Raw genomic sequence first — 27,743 nt, forward strand, 5'->3', positions numbered from 1 at the left:
GCTCCTTTGGATGCAGTTGTTACTTTCAGTCCAGTCTGAAAGTAAAAAGTGTTTTTCGTTGTAGTAGTGGTGTTTTTTTCAAGGAAGGCCAGATTGAGATGGGGGGTGCGGGGGCGCAACTTCCAGTTACTGATACAAGAATGCTATGAATTTGATTTGATTTGATTTTTATTTTTGTACATGTTTGTTTTCTTCTTATAACAATAAGAAGAAAACAAAGCAAATTATTTACTCTCTATGTCCAAAATCACCCCTTACTGTATATACTACCACATAGTGTGGCTGAGATTTTGTTGTGCTGTGCACATATGTTATGAGTATTGTTAGGCTACCCATAATAGTGCACTCAATGTAATAAGTAGTAGTAAGTCCTATGTTACTATATTAGCCAGCAGCAATCTCTTATTGTTTTAACTGTGCAACAGCAATGATGCAATGAACAGCACAGATAAAAATAACAGTCTCTAAAAGTTGATTCAGCTGCTGAGTTCACTTTATTATTTCCTACACAGAACTTCTCTAAATATTGATCGTGGAGTAGTATACTATATAGCAAGTTGGAAGTGAATTTAAACAGACTAATAAAGATAAACATATATATGCATGCACCTTCCTCTTGTAGAACACATTTTTGTTCACGTTTCATTTAATGTTTGCATGACATTTGCCTTCTAAATAGACCAGCTGGATTATGTAAATAGTAGATTATGGAAAATATCCACTTCGTTCAACTCCTTTTAGCTCTTGAGCAAGGCAGAGTCTCTTTGTAAACCTCAGTGTGTTTGTAAAACACACAGTGCACAAAGCCACACGCATGAGATACAGGTAAGTAGGTGGAGGCTGACAATCATAGGAAATATGGACGAAACAATACTACACAAAGAGTTGGGAATTGTGCAGGATATAAGTACGCAGGAGAACAGGCGATATGGATGAAGGTGATGATGAGGGCACAAGTGCAGTCCATGATGTGTAGAACTGAGGAATGCTAGCAGTTGTAGCGTTAGGACCTGTGATGAGAAGGCTGGTGACGCTGACCGGTAGCGTGGGAGGAGTGGGCATGACACAAAGCTGTAGATGTGAGCTGCAGAGAGCTAATCCGATTCTCCCTGAACTGGGGCCAAGCATAGTGGGTGAAAAGCAGAGATGTTTTTCATATGAGCTTGTTGTTGAACTTGTATTTATTATTTTTCTGCAAAATGAAAAAACACATTTGTCAATCATTAGAAGAGTCACTACAAAAGACCCTTTGTAGTTTTTAGTTCAGTGTTCAATAGAGTTTAAGTCGCTTTTAAGACCCGGTTTGAGCAATATCCTATTTTGCTTGACCTTTCACTCTTTTTCTCTTCTGTCATTACTTTTTTGAGTCTTTTAGTCGCCGATGTGGCTCAGTGAGTAATTTTCATCATTACTGATGTTGCATTAGATGATTGCAATGGCGGTCAGAAGTAATCATATGCACCTTAAAATGAAATTATAATGGATATTTTAACATGAATAAAAGAGTTTGTGTTTTTAAGAGGATGTGAACAAATATGCATTTTAATAAAATAAATCTTTGATGAGATATTTTCAAATGAGACAAGAGTGTGCCGGTCGGCCATCACTACAATTTGACATGATTAAATTTACCCTAGACAAGATGAATCACTCATACATCTATTACATGCACGTATCAAAGGATACATTACATTTTACTGCATTGTGTAAAACAAAATGTTAAATTGTTAACCCCTCTGCATCCATGTTGATCTGGTTTCACTAGAGTCTTGGGTTAAATAAAAGTCCTTTTCAACTGAAAACAATAAAAAAAATTGTCAAACTTTGAATTAAAAAACACTCTGCATCTGTTTTGTCAAAATGATTGCTCTTTAAAAAAAATGCTTGCAGAAATAAAAGCATTTATGTTGTTTAAGTCAAAATTTCCACTTACACAACATACAAGACTGTGATTGCCCAGAGGTGCAAACACAGCAACAAAATCAATATCACGGCAATATTTATGATTTGGTGTAGAAGTTTCTTTTTTAGTAGCGCTTGTACACTTGTCCCTGTACACTGCCATTTTGCTTTGATTTACATTTCAACTCTCAGTCATGATGTAATGCATCAGTGCGTGTCATTAATGGTGTCAGGAGCGCTTGGCGCTTACAGACATTGTGATCAAATCTGTCCATCCATTCTCATTTCATATGTTGCTACCTCAACCACATGGAAAGGCTTCCTGGTGGAGCTGAAAGGAGGACTGGGACAACACCGATTAAGCACCAGCGAGGCCCTCAACAAGGCTCGAGTTATTGACAGTGGTCTTTGGGCCCTCTGAGCTTTACAGATGGGGGTCCAAGTGGGTGTCCAGGCAAAGTTATTCAGTCTGACCATTGCCACCTGTCAATCAAAAGACCACGCCCCTAAATCTGCAGGAAATAAATTGCTCTGTATAATTTAACCTAATGTGATTTGTAATAAAAATCCACCTTCCATACTGTCATCAGGTATTGTATATAGTTGTGGAGATCAAAATAACAAAACTTTTCAATTAAAACATTTTAGAAAAATGTTTCCTGAAATACGGTTATTTAGTGATTATTTGTCATTTATTTGTTAGTATACCATATCAGAATCAGAATCAGGTTTTATTGGCCGAGTCAGGTCAAACAAGACAGGGAATTTGACTTGGTTATTTTCGCTCACTGTACAGTAAATAGTCAAATGGCCGCTCTTATTAATATATATACAATTTTAAAAAAATTGAAAGGTGCAGCAGAATGAGGTAGACATGGTTTTAGAAAGGTGCATAGTTACAGCGTATGATTGTGGTTATTATTATTATTATTATTATTATTATTATTGCACAGTGATTGATTACTCTGAGACTCTTTGAGTGTTGAGAGTTCATCAGAGCAACAGCTTGGGGTCTTTTTGTCTGGAAGTATGAAAGGAGTGTTAAAATTGGGAGCTCCAAAATCACGTTTCCAGATGTGGGTGCAGACCCTAAGAAATTAAGCATATGACGATTTATTAACATGTAATTATTTAAACTGAATGAAACAACCATTTACCATATCCTTTATCAAAGAAACAGAAACAAACAAACAAACTCAGAAACAGACAAACATAATAAAAAAAATGCAAATAATATTAATCTCACAATGGCAAATAACCTGTTTATTCTGACTTCAGTAGCAAGGCCCCCAGACCCGGATTAACTCAGTGTGGTTCCCCAGGGTGGCCACACTTGAAGTGCCCCCCTCCTCCCACATGTTACGGTAAAAAAGGGAAATTCATATGGTTATAAAGACCATAGATTTACATGAACGTATTGCTGAAGTACATGCTCAACACTCATACTACAAATAAATGTAAGACAAGCAACCAACTAAGAGTAACACCACAGATAGACATGAGTCTACAAACATCATACTACACTGATGCTCCAATCAGAATGAAAATCACATGCCAATGTAACACCACATGTTAACTATCATCATTTCCATCATTTATGGCCTGTCTGAGGACAACATGCAAAACTATTACAGCATATGACTAAACAATCAAACAGGCCTACTGAATGAGCTGGTGTGAAGGGAAGGGAGGGGGAACAGCACATTAATAAAATAGCAATGTGTAGGCTGTTAGATTTAAGGTTGTTAAAGGGGACCTATTATGAAAAACATATTTTTTCTTGCTTTAACATATATAAAGTGGTCTCCCCTCAGCCTGCAAACTCAGAGAAAGAGGAAAGAGAAAATTCTGCATTGTCTGTACAGCCGCCCAGATGAGCCATCCAGTGTGATGTGGATCTACGAGCCATTCAGTTCTGCTCCCGTCGTTACGTAACGACGGGCGCGATTTACATAGGTGAAACCACGCCCACAACTAACTCTGGCCGGAACAACAACCGGTGCGTCCGAAATGCCATACTAAACAGTATATACTAAAAAGTATACTTAAGTTCGGCACACTTTTGAGTAAATATCAGTAGTATGCATTAATTCGGACGTGCTATTCAGAGCGCACACGTCACTTCCTGCCGTTGGGAGGAAGTGACATGTCACAGCAGCAGTAGCAGCACCGCTCAGCTCTTTCCCATTTATCCTGGCCCAAACAAGATGACATTATATAATATTATTATATACGAATATTATAATATTAATATTATATAATAATATTATTATACTTAATATTATACTTATGACATATACATATCACTTAGCAACCAAACACAGCTGCATTGCATTGTGGGAAGTTTCTGCTTAGCTTACAGCATATGCCATCATGCCAGTCCATCAATCCACACCAATAAATTTCTCCGGAATGAGTATGGATAGTGCATACTATTGAGTACGTACTAATGTTTCGGACGCACTAAAAAATCTCACATATTGTTTTTGCATACTCATTAGGGTGGAAGTATGCAATTTCGGACGCAGCCAACTAACTCCGCCGCTTTTTCGTAGCGGGGGATCGCGTCATTCAGACAGCCAATCAGCACAGAGCCTCATTATCATAGCCTCCCCGCCCACTCAGAATCCCTCATCGATAATGAGGTTAGAGAATGGGATGATAAAGACATTCCTCAGAGGCACAATTTCTAATTTATTTAGCAAAAACAATCAAAAGCTTGTTTTTAAGACATTCAACGCCTGTTTAAAATACGTATTAGATGCCATAATAGGTCCCCTTTAAGTTGTTATGGCACTCACTCAAACAAAATTATTTTTATTGAATTAATATTATTATTATTATTATTATTATTATTATTATTATTATTATTATTATTATTATTATTATTATTATTATTATAATTATTATTATTATTTTCATTTATTTTTATTATATCATTGGTTACTACTGTACCTGTTTGCTCCTCTTCCAGCAAATGAAAATAACAAAATATGACATATATTGTCTAGTAAGTAATTTGATTTGGTGGCCCCTCATTGGCTGGGGCCCCTGTGGTTCAGAACACGGACAATCGGGCCTAGGAGGCCCCCACCCCACCCCTCCATATCCCACCCCACCCCCCATGTCTCTCTTTTTCTGTCATCCTAAGAGCTCACTCCCCGTTTTTTTCCATCTGTGCCTCAGTCTCCAGTCGTCGAGACGCGCTTGCTTCCTCGCATATTTGCAGTAGACGCACCAACACATTGTCGGTGGCGGGCGTAAACTATTTCTCATCGGGGGGATAGATTTTCTATTTTTTTTTTTTTTAACGGACTAAAGGGGTTTTAATCTGTTGTTTTTTAATTCGTATCGAGACTATTCCCGAGGATCTGGAGGAGGAAGATGAGCCTGCGCTGGCCTGAGGAGGCTGTGCTGCGGGGGAGCGGGTTTCCTGCTGCGTTTCCTGTGTTTGTAAACTAGACGGAGCTGAAACGACGCGGCGGGCGCAGCAAAGGTAAGAACTCGGTGCGGGTTTTCTCCCTCTCGGGGGGTGGGGAGGGAATTAAACCTCACAAATAAACGCTGCGTTTTCCCCCTGCAAAAGGCGAGATCAGGGACGTCTAGGGGGGGTAATTCAGACTTTGTTTGAGCGTCGGGGTTAGGGTGGGGGGAGAAGAGCAGCAGCAGCGACGCCATCACGGCCGTCTTCTCCGCCGCGCCTGCAGCAGCGGAGCTGAGCGCTGCTCTCACTTCCCCGGGAATAAAAGCATTAACTCAATGTTTAGGGGTGTATATCCCCGTTAGAAGGGTATATCAACCAGGTGGGGGGATAAATAGCCGGGTTGTGGCCGTGATCGCTGTGCAGGGCCTCGAGCTGCAGGCCATCTTGCGTTAGCCGCCTCTGCTCCCACATCAGCCGTACTAAGGCTTGGATCAGTGCGCTCCTCTGCGCTGCACCGTGGGTTCATCACCGACGCAATGTTGTGGCAATGGCTTTTTTATATTTGCGCTGTTTCTGTACTAAAACTGCAGTCGGTAATTTGATTGTGGGGGAATGGCCTGTCCCGTGCTCAGTGAGTTAGCAGCAGCAGCAGCGTGTAAAGCCTGAATTATGGTTCCGCGTTAAATCGGCGTAGCCTACGGCGTAGGGTTACGCGGCGACGCACACCGTATGGTGCGCGTCGCCGCGTACCCTACGCCGTAGGCTCTGCATTGGTGTAACGCGGAACCATAAATCAGACTCACTTCTGTGGTTAACCTGCAACGGAGCTGCTCTTAAAATGACCCACATCTAGACACATTACAAGAACCAATATTGTTTTTTTTTTTTTTCAATTTTACATTGGAAATTAGTCAATCAGGTCAAAAAAAAGAAGAAAAAAACACGTCTAAAAGCAGAACCGATTTTATGATGTATACATTTATTATGGGATTGAGGGCTTTGAGGAATGTATTGGTATAAAGTGACAATTTACATGTTCAATTTCACTATGCTGGTACAAAACTACTTTTACTTATGTTCTACTATTAGTTAATAAGAGCCATTTGTCTATTTACTGTACAGTGAGGGGGAAATAACCGAGTCAAATTCCCTGTCTTGTTTGACCTGACTTGGCCAAATAAACATGATTATGATTAAGACGCTTGTTATTCATAGTTACACCTTGTACCGTCCATTCAACACCTTTTGCTACTAGTTAATGTTTTGCACAGTAGATTATAGGACAATATTTAAAAAATATAATCATATTAGCAAAACATGAAGCTGCAGTTTCCAACCCTTCTGGCAATTCCAGTAACTACAACTGTCCATATATAGAGACAGCCATTTAACTATTTTTAAAAAGCTTGTTTATTTTACTGTAGTGCTCTTTAGTGTTAAAGTGCTCTAAATGTGTTAATTGGAAAATAAATGCATATATACATTGTTTAAAAAAAAAAAAAAGCACACGCATCTTAAGTAAGCCATAACAGCCAGTTTGAAAAATAAAGGGTTGAGTAGTCAGTTGCTTAGTTTTCTCCGACTGCTCTGTGGCCTTCCCTTTCGCCATCTCCCTGCAACTGCCAAGAGTAGATCACAGGGTTTTTCTTACAGGGTTACATTTATTTTATAACACGTGAACCTCATTTGTTTGTAACTTGGATCTTGGAAGGATGTGATTTATGCACCCGCGTCAGTACTTCTGACATTTGGGGTGCTTAACCCCTAACATAAGTTAAACATGATATTCTAGCTTTACACAACAGAGTTTGACTGATCCCTCTTTTTTCTTAATTTTAAGACAATTTAACATAACTTTTCCAAATGTTTTGTACTCCACTGGTATCTCATCACACGCACTTTCACTGTAACTCAAGTAGGAAAATGTTTTTTTGGGGTTTGTTTTTATTTTGTCATGGAAGTTGGCATACAGCTTAATGCTTTACTGCCCCCTTAAAGCGTTTCTACCAAAAATATCAACATGGTAATTTTTCTGCAAATAAAAATATTGTTTTGACGTATATAACCAAAAAGGCAAAAGAAAAAGCTTATGTAATTTAATGTTTGTCTGTTTCATCCACATCCTCCTCTTCCTCAGTTTTAATGCTAGATGAGTGAGGTGGGTGTGGCTTCCCACCAGCCCGACCATCCTGACTGACGGATCTCTGGATGACCTTGTCCCCACCCCTGTCCCTGCGATCACATATACCACAGCAATGTCACATCTGCCCAGCAGCTCAGTCCGCGACCATATGAAATGGGTTTGTTTTGAAAACTCCAAAGTGGTTACAGATAAATATATTTGCAGTCTTGTGTCACTCAGGATGTTGTCATTGTTGAATGCCTTGGCCAGTGCCAGTGGCAGTATTGTCTTAAAGGCAGATAATTTCAAATTGCACATTCTTTTGTGTTTTTTTTAAATTTTTTTTATAAAGGAGTGGGTAAAGTGCTGCTATTCATTCTTTTATGCATTTATTTTTCCTTTGCAGGCGGGGCTGCTTGGCTGTGAAGCTGTCCTCTCCAGTATGGCTTTGATGCAGGCCAGTTCGATGGCCGCTCCACCCAAAAAAATGATGGCTCCACTTGGCCATGCACCGCCTCAGAGAGAGGGACCTGACCGTGCTCCCCAGGGCCATATGATTCTCCCATCGGGAATGAGCTGTCCACCACTGGTTAGGACCCACAATTTGCTTTGGAAATGGGGGTTTTACATGCAATATTTTTAATAGTGTTTAGGGTGTAACTCTGCTTTTATGAAATTAAAAATGCCACTTTTTTTTAGGGGGGGGGGGTCTTTTTTTTCTTTCTTTAATACAGTCACAGTGATTAATGTATACTTTATATATAAATGCTTTATAATTGCTATGTGGCACTTTTTATTTTACTTAACTTGGCTGTCCACAAACTACATTCCTTGCTTGGTATACATGAACAAAACCATGCCAAAACTATGCACGATGAAATATTCATCCTGGATCAGAAATTATTCAAATTGGGTTACATTCACAAAAGTTCACAGATGCTGCCTTCTGTATACAGTTGGCTTCAGCAGTCAGCAGGGACAGTAATTGTTATGATGAAAGTTCATCCATATCTCTTAATTTTAGTCACGCTCAGATACTTACTCTGTTTACAGTGTTGCAGGCACCAGCTCTGAAAATGGGAAATAATTAACTTTCTCTTGCTCTGTAGCTTATCCGGAAGGAAGGTGAATTCCAAGCTCCTCGCTTACTGGATGAGAAAGAGATGAGGGCCAACGAGGACATGCAGCAGAAAAAAAAGAACAGGAAATCAGTAACACCCTGTAAAGTGAGAGAACAAGAGGGAAGGGGAGGGAAGGTCAGTGGATGTTGTTTAAAGAAAAAAAAAAGGGGGGGGCAGTCGCTGCTTTTCTTTTTAAGCTCCTTGTGCATATACATTTTTACAACATTTAACTTTATTGTAGTGTGGCTATCTTGAAGCTTTCATGGGTGCACATTTTGTTTGTGTGGGGGTGGGGGGAGGAGCCCAGGGAAGATGTGGAGGGGGTGGAGGTTCTCCAGAGAGGAAAGGGGGAGGGGAGTAAAGCCAGGCAGAGCACAATAACTGCAGTTGTGTGCATAATGGGGGGAGTAGTAGCATGAGGGCATTAGGCCATTGGAAGAGGCTGTGTGGTATTTCTCAATTCAAATCTAAAGTACACATAGTTTACCAAATAAACTTAAACAAAAAAAAACTTCATACAGAATATTTAGTGTTTAAGGAAAGAAATAAATATTCACTTTTCAATGAGTGTAATAGAAATTACTTCACTTATATTGTAGGTTTTTCTCAATTCTGATCAGTTATTAATGGGAATCTTGAACAAACCACTGTTTGGGGTAAAAGGTGCCTGCTAAAATGGGGGATTGGTGTACTCTCAAGATTGAATATAAAATGTTTGTTTTCTTTGCTATTCTTTATAGGGTACAGGTGGCGATGAGAATGGTCCAGCATCCAAAGTGCAGAAAAATTTTATCTGCGACCACTGTTATGGAGCGTTTAGGAGTGGATACCACCTGAAGAGACATATCCTCATTCATACAGGTATGATTCCTGTCCGGAAAATACTCTATACTTACATCAGTAGCTTTTATTGCTTGAATATATGAATGAAGTGTTGAAAGAGGCCTTGAACGCTTGAGTTGGACAAAATCTTAATTGTGTGCATCGACTGTGAGGGTTTGTAATGGCCTGCTTAAAATTTTGTTTCGTAAAAGTTTTTTCCTCACAGCAAATCAGTATCTGTGAGGATTTTAACTAAAACTGGTGCTCTTCGGTTTAGGGGAGAAGCCGTATGCTTGTGCCGTATGTGACATGAGGTTTATTCAGCGTTACCACCTGGAGAGACACAGCCTCATTCACACGGGTATGCGTCCTTTAACCGTACCCATATTACATAAATGGGACTACGCATGTAGTCTCACATAGTTGAAGGGACAGATGCTGAGGATTCATTTTGTCTGTGGACAGTAATTTCCAACAAAGCGACTCTGTAAATCTCTTATTCTCGAAGTAATGCAAAGTTTTATGATTATGTATTTGTCCCCAACATCAAAGAAAAAAATCACTGACAAAATGGTCCAGTAGTCTAGAGTCCACTGTTAAAAACTCTTGATTTTTGCTTTTTAAATCTTTTTCTTTCTTTTTTTTATGTTTAATTCTTTGTGTGCCATATTTTGTTGTGTATTTTATTGTAATTAATTGTTGAATATTTGATTATACATTATTGTAGCATTTTTTCAGTAGATCAGAGATGATTTTTTTTGGAGTTCACCTCTGATGCCTATGAAGGCAGAGGTAACCATCTTTTGAGACATTTAAGAACTTAGACTCAAATTATTAATGTTATTTTTTTAAGTTTCTATGTTTTTTTTTTTTGGCATCGGAGCCCGTCAGTTTGCTTTGACCTCAGTTGCTAATATGCCAAAGCCTGTATTTCTTGTGTAGCAAGATACAATTGAGTTTGTTATTCTCTTTCTTATTCATTTGCACTTGTGGTATATGTGCCGAAAATATTCTGTTGTCTTACAAAAGCCACATAACAAAGATTGGTATAGAGCAACACAGGAGGTCCACATGTCGTTCTGCCTCCACTCCCGCTGTACTTTCACAATGATCCTATGAAGGCGCAATATTCTCTCCCTAGTCTGTGCTTTCACAAAGCATTATGATCTTCCAGAATTTGAACCCCTTTCCTTGACTTACCAGTCCAGTCTGCAACAAGTCCCTAATGTCTCTGTTCACTGGCTGCTTCATTCTGTTGGGACTGGATAAATGCTCATTAAAAAAAAAATAAGTTTCTACATGGTTGTTTGCATGGGACAGGCAGTTGTGCTGGGCACAATTCAGTCTTATTTTCCCCATTACTGCTGGGGTTTGGGATGCTACTACGGTGTCAGGAGGGGGACGCCGGGTGGCTTAAATGGGAGGAAGATGATCCATTTTCAGCTGGTGGAGGCTTCTTTGGGTTTCAGAACTTTGCAAAAAGAGGCGAGCAGTTGCTAGTGCCCCACATTGAATGACAGAGTTTGTAATATGACCAGTCCCACCAGTCTCTGTCAAGCCACTGTGGTTGAAGACCGGGTGGTGTTTATTTATTTTGTATTGCGTCTTTAGCTCTTTAGTCAAATGTTCGTGTTCTGACGGTGGACCTCAACATAGCTGTTGCAGTTTGACTGTGGGACTTTCTCACGTTTATGTTCCCCGTGACTGATCGTTTTCATTCTTTGTGCAGTTTGCAGAAATCTTCGCGCTTTTTTACGCTTTTTAGCAATGCCAAGTCACACTAAGCAAAGTGGAGTAAAGATGCAACATCCACAGAACGAATGTTCCCCCTCCATGTCATTCACACACAACAGTGATGGTGTTTCAGAGATGGAATGAACCTGCTGCATAAATGGTTTGATAGGCTGGTATTTACATGGTGTGGTCAATAAAAAGAACACCTACATTAAGGCTAATAATCCCTTGTTTTCTGACATCCAGTAGTTGATTTGTTATCTGTAAACAACTTGTACAGTGAGCACGTCAGTCTGCTGGTACAAAATACCACATCTCAGCTTGTATTTGTCATAATTGCGCGTTGTCACGTTCCCCTACCTTTTGTAAGACCATCAAATAATAAGTAATTACCGGTATGTTGAAGTGAAGTGGTTATGTCTTTATTAAAATGTGACATTTTTTTCATATTAACCATTTTCTCCAGACATGGATTCACTGCAGAAATTTGTCAAAACGTTAGTTCTGGAAAAGTTGAGTTCTTCGTCTTCAAAGATAATTTGAAAGATGGTTAGATGAAAGAGAGCAGCATTAGTGACATGTAGTTGACCAAAATAGTCATTACTATTTATTATGAGGTGAGCTTTTAATTGAATGCTTAGATTTGTCAAGTTTTGTGGGGGGTGGTTGGGTCGTTGTTTTATTCTTAAAAGTACATAATATAGATCACTATAATTATAAAACTAAAATCTCTGTATCTCTGTTTAAAAGAAATAAAGGCTTTTTGATAGTGGACTTGAAAGACTCAAACTTGTGGACCCCAGTTTACAAATCTGAAACTCAATGCAGAGGCCGCAAAAACAATGCAAAAGACGCACATTTTTATGTTATTATTTCAAGTTGTTTAAATAATTTGTTTTTGTATTGAATATCTGCATTGGCATCAAATGGCTATGATCAATTTATTTAAAATCAATTGAAAATCAATTTCTTTAAAATATGGCTTAAATATAAAAGATTTTTCAGTGTCAGTATTTTGGTTGCACCGTTTTACCCATTAAGAAGATTGCAATGCAAAAAAAAAATGCATACAGAATTTTATATCATTTTTTTCCCAGCAGTTTTCAGTATGCACAATACGCAAACACATCACTTTGTAACAGCACTAGATCCATTTGCGTTTTCTTATTGTTTTTCCAGTTGATTAAGAGATTAAACTTTTTTTTTTCATCCAATCCCTTAATTGACAGACTGAATAGCTAATCATTTTATGCTCTGTGTGTGTAGGAGTGAAGCCGTACGCTTGTACCATGTGTGACATGAGGTTTTTCCAGCGTTACCACCTGGAGAGACACAGACTCACACATACGGGTATGCGTTCCTTTACCGTACCCAGTTTCTTTTAAAGTTGTTTATTAGTCTTTGAAAAAAACGGATATTACTGTTTTATAAAACTTGAAGTCAAAGCATTCCTTGTTTGATAGGCTGTAGACTATAGCTATAGACACAGACACACAGGGCTAAAACAGTTCTTTAGTATTTGTTTAGGAGGAAGAAAATGGGAATTTCTGTATGTTTGATCCTGTCTGGCCCTTTAAATCTTAAATGGATTGTTTAATCATTCATGTAGAAAAAAACAATGTATCAATTGCAGTGGGTTTTTGTTCGTAGGAGTTTATTCTTTTTTCCCATTGATATATTATTTTCTCAACTTTATTTTACTTTTTCAAGATTTGCAGGATCTTTAATGCTGACCATAGTTAAATATGTAAATAGGCTTGAAAGAATATTACCAGTACTTTTAATTGTTTGAGGGGACTGGTTTTTGGTTATAAAAATGAAAAGAAAACAACTAATACACATTAAATGTTTTTCCTGTTTCTTTTAACTTAAACAATGAATCATCAGAAATAGCAAATATTGCTTTTAAAATGCCCCAAAAAGGGATAAATGCACTATCCCGCTTGTATTATTTCTATATACTAAAGTTTCAGATTATGTTACCTTTTTTTATCCACTAGTTGAGGAAGAGATTTAAAGTTAACGTTTGAACAGATGTGCAAATACAAGTATTGTTTTATAGGGTGTTCCTTTTCATAAGTTAGAAGGGAGTGTTGTAGAGTTTTATGTATCGGGACATAAAAAAAGGGGGGGGGGGGGGGTCCTTTTATGATGCCGATTCAATTCCAGATCAACACCCATGCTGTGCCTGATATCCTCATACTATGTCTAAGTTGAGTGTGTTTATATCTTTACTCACAGTTCATTGAGGTCTTTCGGGGTTTATTTATGAATAGCTCCGTCTCTTTACAGCATTTCAGTTCTATTGAGGTCATGACTTTTAGTCCATTGAAACAGCTTTTATTCCCATGTAAATTTGCCATGGTGCAATCATTGCCTCATTGCATGACCCGGTTCATATCAGTATTTAAGACAAGACGGACTCACATTAACTCAAGAATACTTTGTTATACGTAGGATTTCATTGTTCACAGCAGGGGTCGCATGGTTGCAAAACAGGCCCAAACCATAATCTCTCAGGTTTGGGTTCTGCCAAGCTTGGCACTGTGCATTATAATCAAGCTTCTCCACTTGTCTTAAAAAAAAATTTTTTTGAAATTAGTTGACAATTGACAGATAGAAATAATCGAACCAAAGACATACTTCACCCCTCCCCCCATTTTTTTTTTGTATCCTCTCAAGAAAGAATTGCCTTTTTCCTGGCAACCCTTTAAGACAACCCACACATGGGCAGTCATTTTTAAATAGTTCTGGGATGAACTTTTATTCTCAGTATGCTAATTGAGACCTGTAGAGACTGAAATGTAGCCCTTTCTCTTTTGCACTTTCCCTCTGAGCATTGCGGTCAAGTTGGTCATTTTCTTGAATGTTTTCCACTTGTGAATAATTTTTCTCACTGAGTAGTAGATTCTAATTTGTTTCTAGCGTGATAATCCTACCCAGATATATGAGCAGCAACAATTGCTTCTCAAAGATCATTGCTAATGCCTTTTCTGCGTGGCACTGCGTTAACTTAAACCTTAATACTCCCAGACCAGCAAACTGTTAGTGAAACTGTCCCAAACAGATAGAGTGTACTCTTCACATTTTGGTATAGTATTTGTTAAATAAATGATGGCATAATGTAATAGGGCATGGGGTATTTGTCATTTTGGCTTGTCCTGATACATAAAATTTCTGAATGGACAGAATGTGCAAATTTTAATGTCACTTAATTTAAAAGTCCCATGTTATGCTTTTCCAGACTTTCCAATCTTAAAAATGGACTTGAACTTTTATATTCTTAGTTTTTTTTTTTTTTTTTTTTTTTTTTTTAAGGTTTGCATTGTTTTACAGTTTTTCTGTTACTTATATTGGGATTCGAAAAATACTCAGATACCCTTATTTTTGGCAGTATCAGTAAATATTTAGATCTGTGCACCATCTCATCCCATGTAGTTTTAATAAACAGAGGGGCGGGAAACGACTCTGTTATGGTGCTTGATCAATATGAATTGGGATTGAAATTGCACCATATGGGACATTTTAATCAATATGCATGTTATCTAAAAAACAAATTGAATTCAAACATGGAGTCTGCAAATTTGTTCCAAAAAGTTATAGGGAGGTGGGCCAATGTTTCTTTGCTTCAGGTAACCAACATTTGTCGCTGATACTACTTAGATTTATAGATTATATGATCTTTGCATCGTCGGCTTAAACATTGTTTCTCCTTTTGTTTCATTATGTTATCCAGTTAATTTGAAAATTAATTGTTCCCTCTTGCAGTGGACAAATTTTGTTACAGAAGTGAATCAAATCACTTTTTATATGATTTGCCTAAATGTGAAATGCTATCAGGTCCTGATGACCTGTTGCTTATGAATTTCTTTAGTTGCAAAGGAAACATCTTGGCTAATATGTTGATGATTTGTGTATGTAGGGGTGAAGCCATACGCTTGCTCCATGTGTGACATGAGGTTCTTCCAACGTTACCATCTGGCAAGACACACCCTCACACATACTGGTATGCGTCTGCTTACCTTAGTTTATTTGGTAGAGGTGTTTCAAAAGTGTCACAACTTTCCAACTTAATCCATTGTAAGTAAATTTAGGGTGACTAAACAAGTAGCTTCCTTTTGAAAATGTACACGCATACACAAAGATGTATCCAGACATGTATGATGGCCGGCTAATATAGAACTCACAATTTGTAGTTCTTTTATGGAAATATATGCATACATATTATGATCTTTGTTTACACAACTTCAGCTTTTCCTTGTGAATGCTCTTATGTGCAGTTGCTTTGACTACTTTTTATTTTTAATTGCCTAAAATTACAAACACATTTTTAAAAACTAAGCCCTAGAAAAATGCAACACAACATATTTAATATATACATAATATATCGAACATATTTGTTCAGACTGATGTAGTTTGTAGAGACCATAGAAGAGCTACTCTGAGGGAAAAGTTGAGGTTAAAGTTGATGTATTAAAACTTTTTCTTTTTCTAGCTAATATTAACATACTTTTGTGTGTAGGGGTGAAGCCATACGCTTGCTCCATGTGTGATATGAGATTTTTTCAGCGCTACCACTTGGCAAGACACAGCCTCACCCACACGGGTATGGGTTCACCCAGCTTTGCCACCAGTCCCCAAATACCCAGATTTTAAGTTATTTTTTTCTCTTGTATTTTAAATGCAGTATTCATAAGCAGCAAGCTGTCTTAGCAGCTTGATGTTCAGTGTCTGTGAATAAACCTCGCATGTAGTCCAAAGGTCTTTTGTAGCCATGATCAGTTACCCAAAGTTCAGGAAGGCTTTATCTGTTAATTTATTTATTTACTTTTTAATCAAGGTCAATTTTTCAAGAATGATAGCAAGAAAAATGTTGGTGTAGTGAATGTATCCTCAACAGCATACTGCTGCTTTGTTTAAAGGCATGTCTGGATACATTATTATATAAATGAGTTTGTCCCATTAAAGCAGCACAAAGGAGCTTTTTTTCTTTATTATTATTATTATTATTTTTTTTTTAAAGCTGTTTTTCATATATGTTTGTGTGTGTTAGTTAAAATGTAAATTTCAGTTCCATTTGAACGAAATATCATCCATCGTTCACAGTCCTCCATCTGTAATTACCCTTCGGGCAGGTGTTTTTGAATTTTAATTATTTTTTAATCAGCAAAGACTACTCAAAGTAACTTTGGACTCCCATCCCGTCATCTCTTGCACTTACTACATATCACCTTTAAAGCATTATATTAAGAATCAACAATGATGAAACATGCTCACGGAGCTATAGTTGAATGCAGTGACCACAGGGGAAAAGTAACTAAACAAGAGTCAGGATTGTCAAAGCAACCTAATGTCCACACCTATAGGGGGAGCCGCTGAGCTAAAAATGGCAAAAGTTTCTTTGTGCTGCTTTAAATTCATTGTGATGTTATAAAATATTTTGCTCCATCTGTGCAGGGGTGAAGCCATATGCTTGCTCAATGTGTGACATGAGATTTTTCCAGAGATACCACCTGGCAAGACACACGCTCACCCATACGGGTATATACGTTTTACTTATGCCTCTCATTTGACATCAGTAGGGGTTACAGATATTTTACATGGTCTTTATGCCTCAACTTTAGGTACAAAAACAAAAAATTGTAGAATTACCCTATTCCAATTTGTTGATTGCTCTTTTTTTTTTCTTTTTAAAACATGAAACTTAAAAAAATAACTGGTAATTTTTTTTTTCTTCTGTTTTTGGTAGATTTTTTTTTCTAATGCAAATTGTTTTTAGGGTTGACATTATACATTTGTCTTTTTAGCAGAAGAGATAGATTGTATGTGTAATTTTATTTATTGAGTATAAACAGTTCATCAGAACCTTTTGTTTCTTCTAAAATTTGGTACTGTATACATTTAGGGGTGAAGCCATACGCTTGCTCCATGTGTGACATGAGGTTCTTCCAGCGTTACCATTTGGCAAGACACACCCTCACACATACTGGTATGCTTGAATTATTGTTCCCATATCACCATTACTTTTTCCATAATGCATTTAAGTACATTTCTTATGCTCCTCTGTTTACTGTCCTATAATGAAAGCTTTGTTGATAAATGAATTTCCCCTGCAAATGTTGAATAGAATTTTTAGGCTTTGTTGGAAAACTGTCCACTGAAAAATGACTCACTCAGTTACCATGAGTTTTAATAACACTGTAATTGTACTTTTGCATGTGTATTGAGTACTATACTGCTTTTTCAACGGAAGACACATTACACTAAAAAGCTTGTTGAGTGCAGACAGTAACACTCTCCATTGTGTAACGGAGGCAATAATTCCATATATTTTATCACGAAATGTAGAAAATGTTTGACCTGGTGCAAGATTTTAAAAAAGCAAACTGAAGAATTTTCAAGTTTGTCCAAACTGCACCAGTTCTTACACCTTAACATAAGATAGATGCATCTTATCAGGCTATTTTAGTGTCATGTTTCTACCAACATTTTACTGTCAAAAAGCATGCCAAGATAAAATGAAAGAATTTCATCATGTTTTTTATTCTTTGTATTTAGTACATTCTTGAAACCTTTAACATGGCTATGTTGTGTTTAGGGGTGAAGCCTTATGCTTGCACTATGTGTGACATGAGGTTTATTCAACGTTACCAACTGGAGAGACACAGTCTAACTCATACAGGTATGTTCTTCTTGTTTTTTTTTCTGGTTTATAACTTCGACTCCCTCCTTTCCTTCACTTTGGTCTTGCATGTGCTGCGCATTGTTTACATGGCTGCTTCAAACTCGAGTTTGTTTTGCTTTTTATCACTGTGCTGTCAGTTGCTAATTTGTCATGTGGCTTCTGTAAGGATCTTCATTAACATCTGTTAAATATAACTTCTTGCATACTTTGTATATGAAATGACATGACTATGAATAGACCAACTAAAAACAAAGCCGCTAACATCTGATAATTCAACAGACATTTTGTGGCCAGAGATGCATACTGAGAGATTAACACCTGGTTACTACCTTGGGTTAAAATGTCACATTCATATTCCTATTGTATAATAACATTCAACATTTTAAGTCATTGTCTAAAAATGAAAATTCACATAGACTTTAAATGATGTTTTTGTTGGCAAAGAGCTTTATGACTCAATCCAGTGATGCTTAATATTAATACAGGTACATAAATTACATAATGATATAAATAAATGAAAATGCTTTTGGGCTGTGTAGTAGAGAGACATGTTTCAAATCATTGACTAATGACTAGTTATTAATTCATAAGAAATTAAATACACCATACCAATATTCAATTTGGCTATACAACTATAGTTGTAGCGATCCACTCCAAATGTTAGAAAAAAAATCCTACTGTTTATTTATTTATTTATATATTTATTTATATATATATTTCTACGTAGCTAAACAGCGGAGGTTGAAATCTCCCTTTTTCTACAGTCACGCTTACCAACATTTGAATTGAAAAGAATATATTTTATGTTAACACCGATGAGAGAAATGCCGTTTGGTTACTACTTTGATGGCAATAAAAATTGGACTTTATACTTGTGGGCCAATAAAAAAAATAATAATAATAATTTATAACTGACTGTTTTCACAGCAACATGACAACATTGTGTCATTTCATATTCAAAGTAAGAGGAAATAACAAAGCTGCCAATATGAATACTCCATTACATTTGCACATGTGTTTGCATAGGTGTATTCTCTGTTTTGTAGTTTATATGTAGCAGATTTTTAAATAAGGACTCTGTAGCTGATAAGCTAAAGTTTTGTGTGATTGCTTACAGAGCAGTTTTTGTTTGTGTGAATTATCTTATTAAATTAATGTGTAAACTTGTGTGTTGAACATAGTTGTTTGCCAACTGCCTAAAATTGTCTCAACTTCTGCGATCAGCGTGACAAAAAATTGGTTTACAAATCCTCTCTATAAATATGTACGTGATATTTTGAAATTATAAGCTATACTGGCATATTGGTGAGATTTGTTGTTGTGCTCTTTGGAATGTGGCCTCTAAAGATTCCCCCTTGATTACTTGACAGATCAATTAATAGTTTTTCCTTCTTAGTGTTAATTTCTCTTTCTATACAGAACATTCATTATCGTCATTATTATTCAATTAATTACCCAAAACTTTGGATTGAGATATTCAGCAATATGTCTTAACTTCAGAAATTGTGGAAATTGTAATTTCCAAATTGTGTATTAGATCGTCAACACATGCTGGAATTTCCAGTTCAAACAAAGCGCTGATTAGAGCAGCCAAACTTTACTAAGCGATTAGTAAAGTTTTACATCGATCATTTTTGGCAGTTGAGTTTTCTTATGCTAAAAGTTGGTACTTTGTGTGTATAGGGGTGAAGCCGTACGCTTGCACCATGTGTGACAAGAGGTTTTTTCAGCGCTACCACCTGGCGAGACACAGCCTCACTCATATGGGTATGCGTCTGCCAATCTTAACCCTGTCACAAGATTAGGATGCTGCAACATGACTATGCTTGAGCTAGCATTGTATCTGTATTCATACACAATGTCAGATGGTACAATTTTAGACATCATCAGCTCATATGTTGTTTAAGTGGATTTAAGAGCCCCATTTTTTTATTTGTTATTTAAAACAAGCATCTTTTATACTGTAACCATGAAAGTTACGTTTTGACAAACAAATTGGTTATTAACCACAGATATCAACTTGGCCACGATTGGTTAATTTTGTTTAACAGATAGGATTTTTTTATTTTTTTTTATTTAATTTTTTGTTGCAGAGACAAAAAATTAATTATTTTGATGCTCTGCGTTTAGGTGTGAAACCTTTTGCTTGCACCATGTGTGACATGAAGTTTTTTCAACGTTACCACCTGGCGAGACACAGCCTCACTCATACGGGTATGGGTCCGTGCACCGTGCCCATGACATTCAGTGGTAGAACTCAGTGTGCACACTTTTCTTTTGTTGGTTCACTTCAGACTTCTGCTTGTTCATATTTAAGGGACATGTGAAGTATAAACTTTTAATAAGGTTTCCTAGTCTGTTGATATCAGCATTCTCAGTTAGGAATAGGACTATAACACAAGTATTTTGCTGTTAAGGAGTGCGATGTAACATTAACTATGAAATTGGTAAGAGGCAATGTGAAGAAAGGATTGTGTTCTTGAATGAATTGGCACTTTGTGTGGTTAATAACCAATAGCATAAATTTTAATTCCTAGATTAAACGACATCAAGTGAGGCCAAGTGATATAATATTGCTACTTTGCATTTAGGTGTGAAACCTTATGCTTGCACCATGTGTGACAAGAGGTTTTTTCAGCGCTACCACCTGGCGAGACACAGCCTCACTCATATGGGTATGCGTCCGCCCACCTTACCCATGTCACTGATATCAAACTGTTGTCATATTGTTAGAAACAGTCAGGGGTGTGTCAGTTAGCCATATTCTCTCAAACTTACCTACTAGTTATCTTGATCAAGCCTACCCTACATTATCTGCATATTTGTGATATTGAAATAATTTTTTATATATATAAAATGAAGAGCAGCAACATCATCAGCTCATGTGATGTGATAAGTTGTGGATTTAAAAATTGATTCACAGAGTTTGATGTTTTTCTCTCAAAGGAAAATTTCAGGTTGATTTGAAATAGTGGTTAACAACCCATCAATTCTGAAAGCTTTCTTTTTTTTCAAGTTTATTGCTTATTGATGGATTGTGAACACCAAATACATACAAGGTTTGAAAATAATACCTTAATGCTCTGCGTTTAGGTGTGAAACCTTTTGCTTGTACCATGTGTGACATGAGGTTTGTTCAGCGTTACCACCTGGCGAGACACAGCCTCACTCATACGGGTACGCCTCAGTGCACCTGTCCTCTCACATTATCTAGGTCACCGTTACGTCGTCTTCATTTTTTTTAGAAAGCAATTGTCTCTTAGTGGAAGGTAATACAAATTTATATAAATTACGTTTCATAGAGCATTTGGCATATTGAATAGAAATTTACTAAATCTAACAGTAAAAACCAGCCACACAGATGAAGTTGGACTGTGCTTTTAAAACTCAATTCCTGCATTTTAGTTTTCCACAGTTGTTTTGTTTTTGTTTTTTTTATTCATGAAAACACATTTCATATTTTGTCAGCCCATTTTTAACAGGTGCAGTCACTCGTCAGTCTAGTGAATCTCTCACTGTTTGAGATGTTTTTAAAGACAAATTAGGCAAATACTTCTAGGAGATTAAAATTGTCTTAATATCATGATGCACACAAGTGATTGACTACATCTCTGGACTGTAATTCTAACACATATGATACTAATAGCAAATAATTTTCAACGATGAAGCAGGCTGTCATTAGAGCCGTAGCTCTTTTTGTTGCTAACTACTGTATCTTAAAGGCAGCATCTGACAAGTTGTTTTGTCCGTGCATGTGTTGGCAAATGTGTGGTTAATAACCAATAATTTAGGTAATAATTGTTAAAGTATGGAAAATGAGGTAAAGTGATATAATATTGCTACTTTGCATTTAGGTGTGAAACCTTATGCTTGCACCATGTGTGACAAGAGGTTTTTTCAGCGCTACCACCTGGCGAGACACAGCCTCACTCATATGGGTATGCGTCCGCCCACCTTACCCATGTCACTGAAATTAGCCTGTACTTGCATTATGGCAGATACATTTTAACTTGCTTGAGGCTGCTACTATTTTTGCAAAACTAAGATGCATATGTTCAAGGCTATCCTACATTTGTTTTTGAAAGGAACATGAATAAAGTGTCTATGAATGAACACTATCGTGTTATCAGCTCATGAGATGTGTTTAGATGTGGATAATTCTGCACAATTTGATGTAATTTTAATTGCATTCAAAAGGAAAAAAAAAACTCAGCATGCATTCTATTTTTGAAGTTTTAAAAAGTGAAGTGGTTAACAACCCATCAATGGTAAATAGTTGAAAACGCATTAGACTAGGGGATTGTGAAAAATAGGTACAGTTCCACAAAATAACATTGATGCTTTACATTTAGGTGTGAAACCTTTTGCTTGTACCATGTGTGACATGAGGTTTGTTCAGCGTTACCACCTGACGAGACACAGCCTCACTCATACGGGTACGCCTGCCGTCTCACATTATATACAGTACTGTGTGAAGGATTTAAGCAGTAAACTCAATTATTAGCTCTTTTCATTTAACTTGTAGAATGATTTGACCAGCCTTTGCCTTTCAAACATTTAAAAAAAAATCTTTGAGAGTTTTTTGTTCTTCTGTAGACACAGGCTTTTTAAAAGCCTCCTAAAGGGCTCATAAACTGGTTCATGACATGATCCTGTATAAACTTGCTTTGTGACTCTTATTTTTGGAGTCGGTATCATGAATGAATCGGGATGAGCGATCTGACATCTGTGTCAAAGCTTTTTCACAGTACTGTAAATCAGTTTTTATTCTTTAATGTGTTATAGATTATATAATTCCCAAAACACGTTCTGTCATTGAGATAAATCTGTTTAATTTTATTTTATTTTTTTCCTTTCTCTCTCAAGAGATTTTCATCTATTTGAATTACCATTATAAACAAAAACTATTATTTGAAATAGCTGTTTTTCAATATATATCCTATAAAGCAAAAGTTAAGGTAGCCTTACACTGTTACAAATGCTATGCCTACTTCATGTCTGCTACACCATCCTGGTTATTTATTGTTGTCCTCGCCCTGACAGCAGCAGTACTGTAGATGTAGTCCCCCCCCCGTTTTTGTTTTTTTTTTCATTTAAAATAATATTTTCTTACTTTTTTTAGGAAGCATTGTCTAGCTCTCATGCTGTACTGTCCCTGCAAAAACTAACCAAAGTAACTTTGGACTAATTTCCTGGTTGTCTTTTGCGACAACTGTGTATCGCGTTATGTGTGTTACAACAGTAAAGCCGGTTCCCAGAGCTACTGTGGACGTGATGGCATCAAGTCGACTAAAAGATCAAAAAGAAGTCTAGAGGAAGTAAATCTTGGACCATGTCCTTAGTGACTTAACCTTCATGCTCATAGGGAAACTTCTGTACGAAAAGTGCAAAAGTGTCTGTGCTGTTTTAACAGAGAAATACTAAATTAAACAAATATATATTTTGCCTTTTCTGAATGTGTTTATGAAATCCAGTTTTATTTTTTTTGAAGACGACTCATTCACAGCAATTACTTATGAACCTCTCTGAAAACAAAGCATACAACTTTTTGATACACATAACAAAATTTTGGGATAATAACTCCAAAGAAGTTAAGATTATAAATTGGGCTAAAATTATTCATTCCCTTCTTCCTCTTCTTTCCTGTTCTTCCTCTTTCACTATCCCAAAGGACAAAATATTGTTGCAGGCTAATCCTAGTAAATAAATGAATAGACCCCCCCCCCGTAGATCACACATTTAGCCTCACACAAGTAGTGTATGGAGTGTACCATTGAAATACGATATTACGTTATTCAGGGATTAATCTAGTGTTAAGTTGCATGTCTCAGCATATCAACATCATTTCTAAAGAAAACGAAATCCACACTTCCTTGTGCAAGATGAGTTTCATTTTTGTTGACATGTTAGATGTAGAGCCAGCTTAAGCTTGAAACTTGTATGTGTTGCTTTTGTGGTTGGTAGGGCTAATATATTGCTCTGTGTGTGTAGGGGTGAAGCCGTATGCTTGTTCCATGTGTGACATGAGGTTTATTCAGCGTAACCACCTGGAGAGACACAGCCTCACTCATACGGGTATGCGTTCCTTTACCGTACCCTCTTTACTGAGTCAGGCACAGGCGGTTGCAGGATAATAACAAACTCGAGTTTGGATCGTCAAGTCATTTGATGGGATGTTGAACCAGCCTAAAAGAATCTTGCCCCAGTTTGTGAGGCGACTATGTTGCGTAGATCTGGGCCATGAAAAAGAGAAATTCCACTCTGATCTACACATAATGAGTTGATGACGAGGCCTTTTTAGAAAAGCAGTTTTCAGATGGTGAAAGTATTCTGATGTTTGACAATGATTGATAGGACAGTTTTTTTTTTTTTTTTTTTTTTTACCCCAACCTATTGTAAGTGTTGCAGATGTATCCTGGAATGAAGGTTAGAAAGTGTAAACTGCACGCAATTTGTTGGCACAAGGCTCTAAAACTGATGCATTGACTGTGTATTTGTGTGCTCTTTTAGGAGAGAAGCCATTTGCATGTGACATGTGTGATATGAGGTTTATTCAGCGCTACCACCTTGAGAGACACAAGCGTGTCCATAGTGGGGAGAAGCCTTATCAGTGTGAACGGTGCCAGCAGGTATGAACAAGTAAACTCAAAAGCTGATTCTTAGAGGTTTTTTGGACTTTTAAGAGTTTGTGTCTTAACTTTGTCTGGTTTCTGTCTTTTTGAAGAACTTCTCACGCACAGACCGGCTGTTGCGACATCGGCGATTGTGCCAGGGTCGTGGCGTTGCCAAAGTAGAGAACCAGCCATGCTGCGAACCGCGCCCGTATCCACAAGAACCGCCACCCGCACCCCCAACCTGGAGCCCTTTGCACCCTCCTCCAGGGCGGTTGGCAGTCTGACATTCCTCCTTCCTCACATCTGCAGCACCACCAGAGATGGGAAAAGCCACAGGGTTTCCTCCTTTCAACTCTGTGCAGAGTGGAGCCACATTCTAGCACAGGCTGACCTGACAGCGCCAGTCTTGGGATAAATAACGGCAACAGACATTTGTGTTTTTGTTCTTGTTCATTTTACTGTGTTCCCCTTTTCCCCTTTCTTTTTTTTAATGACAAAACTTTTCTGTGATGAACAGTGGTCCTGTTTTGTACTAAATCTAATAGATTTTTTTTCCTTTCCAAAAAAAAAACAGTTTTTATTGCTCAAAAACAAAAAAAAAAAGAAAATAATCTGCATTTGGTGGTACTCGTGAAGGGCACTGGGTTTTGTTTGTTCTAATGGCCCAATTTGACTCAAAAGAAATGTCACTCAGGTCAAAACTGATAAAACTGAACCTCCCCTCCATGTAAAGCGTGGAAACCTCTCTGATTATCATGTGCCGTGCAGAGTTCAGTTTCTATTAAATGTTAACAGATTGTTAATCATCAAGACATTTCACTAAAAGTATTATCTGGGTTTATATACTAGACTCTGAGAGGAAGGTCCAGTTTTTATGATTCCTTTGTGTAAATAATTGAAAATGTGTATTATTCAGTATGGGCTTGAGTGGTGTTTCTTTTTCCCGTGCACAAAATGGGCCAAAAAGAAGCTTGAATGGAGTTTGGTTCAAATGCAGTCTGTTACCAATGTTGCAGTTGAGTCCTGAGCAAACCCAAGTAAAAACGAGTTTAAAAAAAGAAACAGAAACATTAATCAAATGATTTTTCTCTTGTTAGGGACAGCAGCCTGAGCAACTGCTCCTTCCACAGTCAAACATTATGTGCTACTGTCAATTCATCTCTCTCTTTCTGTGTGTGTGTGTGTGTGTGTGTGTGTGTGTGTGTGTGTGTGTGTGTGTGTGTGTGTGTGTGTGTGTGTGTGTGTGTGTGTGTGTGTGTGTGTGTGTGTGTGTGTGTGTGTGTGTGTGTGTGTGTGTGTGTGTGTGTGTGTGTGTGTGTGTGTGTGTGTGTGTGTGTGTGTGTGTGTGTGTGTGTGTGTGTGTTCTCCTCTTAGAGCTTCTGAGGGGAAACGAGGATGCCGGTTGGCCACCTGTAGTCCCACTATGTTTGTACAGATCGTCACATTGTGAGATTAACATCGGTATACAAAATCTTGTGGCCTTAGTACGGTTCTTTTTTTTTATTTCCCTGTTGCCTTTTTTATTTCTTTTCAGTTTTCTCATTGTGGGTCATATGCATTTACCAGACTTTAATCATCTTGTTTTTTTTAAATCCTAAAGTTCATGGTTACTGAGTATGAGTTCAGTGGCGCTAACACAGACTAATGTGTTCTTCTGTTGAGAGGTCATCTTTGTAATGAAAATGAGTATTTTAGGTCATTGTTACTGCTAACATTGTAACACGGTATGTAATCCTGAAGGAGTTCCCGGGGAGTTTTGACAGTTGTCGTGAGAAAAGTCGGTAGTGCTAAATGGTTTCCCATTGCAGTGCTTTGGCCATAGCGGAGCCGACTCCTGCGTGACTCTGCTGTACACAAAAAATGCCTTTTCATCCAGATATTATGTGGTTTCTGTATAAAAATGGATGTCTTTCATGTCATTGGGTTTAGCCTTAAGTTAGTTTCAGATGCACAGGTTATTAATGTACTAAATGACGTAACGCTGGGTTACTTTTGACTTGAGATGAATTTATTTCATGTGGAAGTGTTTTTGTTTTTTTGTTTTTTTTTTTGGGTTAATTCGGCAGACAAACGGCTGATGAGAGCCAATTTGTCGTATGTTGATTTTCTCAAACTTGGTCCTCTGTTACTGATGAACTCGTGATCACGTCTTTGTGTTGGGTAACCCTGAAGTGGGAGTGCAAAGCAAGAACAGTCTGTGGGGAATTAGAGTTTCAAGCCTTTGACAAATTGTGGAGATGGAGTCCCACAGGGCATTTTCTGATCTCTGAAATATGTCAATAACAAACGGTCACATACATCACAGATGAGTGGCAGAATACTGACTAAAGTGACATTTTACCAAAAGTAGTACTGGGAAGTAATCTTTAAAATCGTCAGATCAGGTCAAAGGAAAGTTGTATAATGGCTGAAGTGTACACAAAGAAGGGATAGAGGTTTCATTTATTTTATTTTCTAATGGAGTGAAGTTAAACTTTGTTGGCAGCAGTTGGGCCAAGTTTGAGAAATTCAATTTTTTGGTTTCCAAAACACTATTCCCCATCTGTGGAAGGGACACTGCTGGTGTGAGCACATGCTGAAAAGGGCAATACAGTATATAGTTTTTGTCACTTGTTAATACATTTGTCATTTATTGTTTCTAGTATCATTTTCATTGTTAAATGTAATAGAATCATTTGTTGTAAGATTGAGTTTTAATTTTGTTTCCAGGCGGATCAAAGGAAGGATTTGTCTGAGAGTTTCTCATTTTGATGATTGTTTTAAGGACCTTTTTTATTCTGATGAAATTGTACACTGGAGTGAAAGGAAAAAAGACAAAAAAGAGATTTGGATATTTTTTTTTTCCCTTCAATCTGTTTAGATTTTAGACAAAGCCTTTTTCTCCTCAACTGGACACAAGGTGGACAGAACAATTTGGATCAGTACACTTGGGAGCCCAGTATGTTCTGTAAATTTGACATTAGAGGATGTAGTACCACAAGAAATTGTTTTCTTTCTTATACAAAATCCCTGGTATTTGTAGTAAATTATATTGATAACGGTATTAGATGAACAACAGCATAACAGTAGCTATCACAGATTAGTTGTTTTCTTTATTAGTCTTGCATGCAGAGTTATGGTCCTCAGTTAAGATAGGATCTTGATATTGATTATTTTATGTAGGAAAAATGAGTGCATAAGTACTTCCTAAAAATGTTACACTGATTATTGTAAAATGGGCTAACTAATATGTACCCTCGTGATCCAATTAGTTTCAGCTATATGAAAAACAGAGGAGAGGCTTCTTACTATTATGCTAAAATAAAGAATTTGTAAAGGA

At 37.3% G+C, this 27,743-nt stretch overlaps 1 protein-coding gene across 20 annotated transcripts; it reads left to right on the top strand.

Moving 5' to 3' along the window:
• Positions 1–5,225: 5,225 nt before the first annotated feature.
• On the top strand, positions 5,226–27,743 carry znf740a (zinc finger protein 740a). 20 transcript variants are annotated; one of them, XM_061727503.1, is made up of 21 exons: positions 5,226–5,398; positions 7,464–7,626; positions 7,855–8,037; positions 8,558–8,704; positions 9,310–9,430; positions 9,669–9,752; positions 12,392–12,475; positions 15,048–15,131; positions 15,648–15,731; positions 16,583–16,666; positions 17,031–17,114; positions 17,724–17,807; positions 19,494–19,577; positions 19,941–20,024; positions 20,402–20,485; positions 20,904–20,987; positions 21,665–21,748; positions 22,163–22,246; positions 23,802–23,885; positions 24,321–24,439; positions 24,535–27,743. In XM_061727503.1, the coding sequence occupies exons 2-21, from the start codon at positions 7,582–7,584 to the stop codon at positions 24,706–24,708; spliced, it is 1,965 nt and encodes a 654-aa protein (XP_061583487.1). In that variant the 5' UTR covers positions 5,226–5,398; positions 7,464–7,581; the 3' UTR covers positions 24,709–27,743. The 20 variants fall into 20 exon arrangements, with proteins under 20 accessions (XP_061583487.1, XP_061583488.1, XP_061583494.1 ...); XM_061727504.1 differs by having other exon boundaries at positions 8,558–8,674; XM_061727510.1 differs by lacking the exon at positions 23,802–23,885.

Source organism: Cololabis saira, chromosome 8 (genome assembly GCF_033807715.1).
Source record: "Cololabis saira isolate AMF1-May2022 chromosome 8, fColSai1.1, whole genome shotgun sequence".
NCBI lineage: Eukaryota > Metazoa > Chordata > Actinopteri > Beloniformes > Belonidae > Cololabis > Cololabis saira.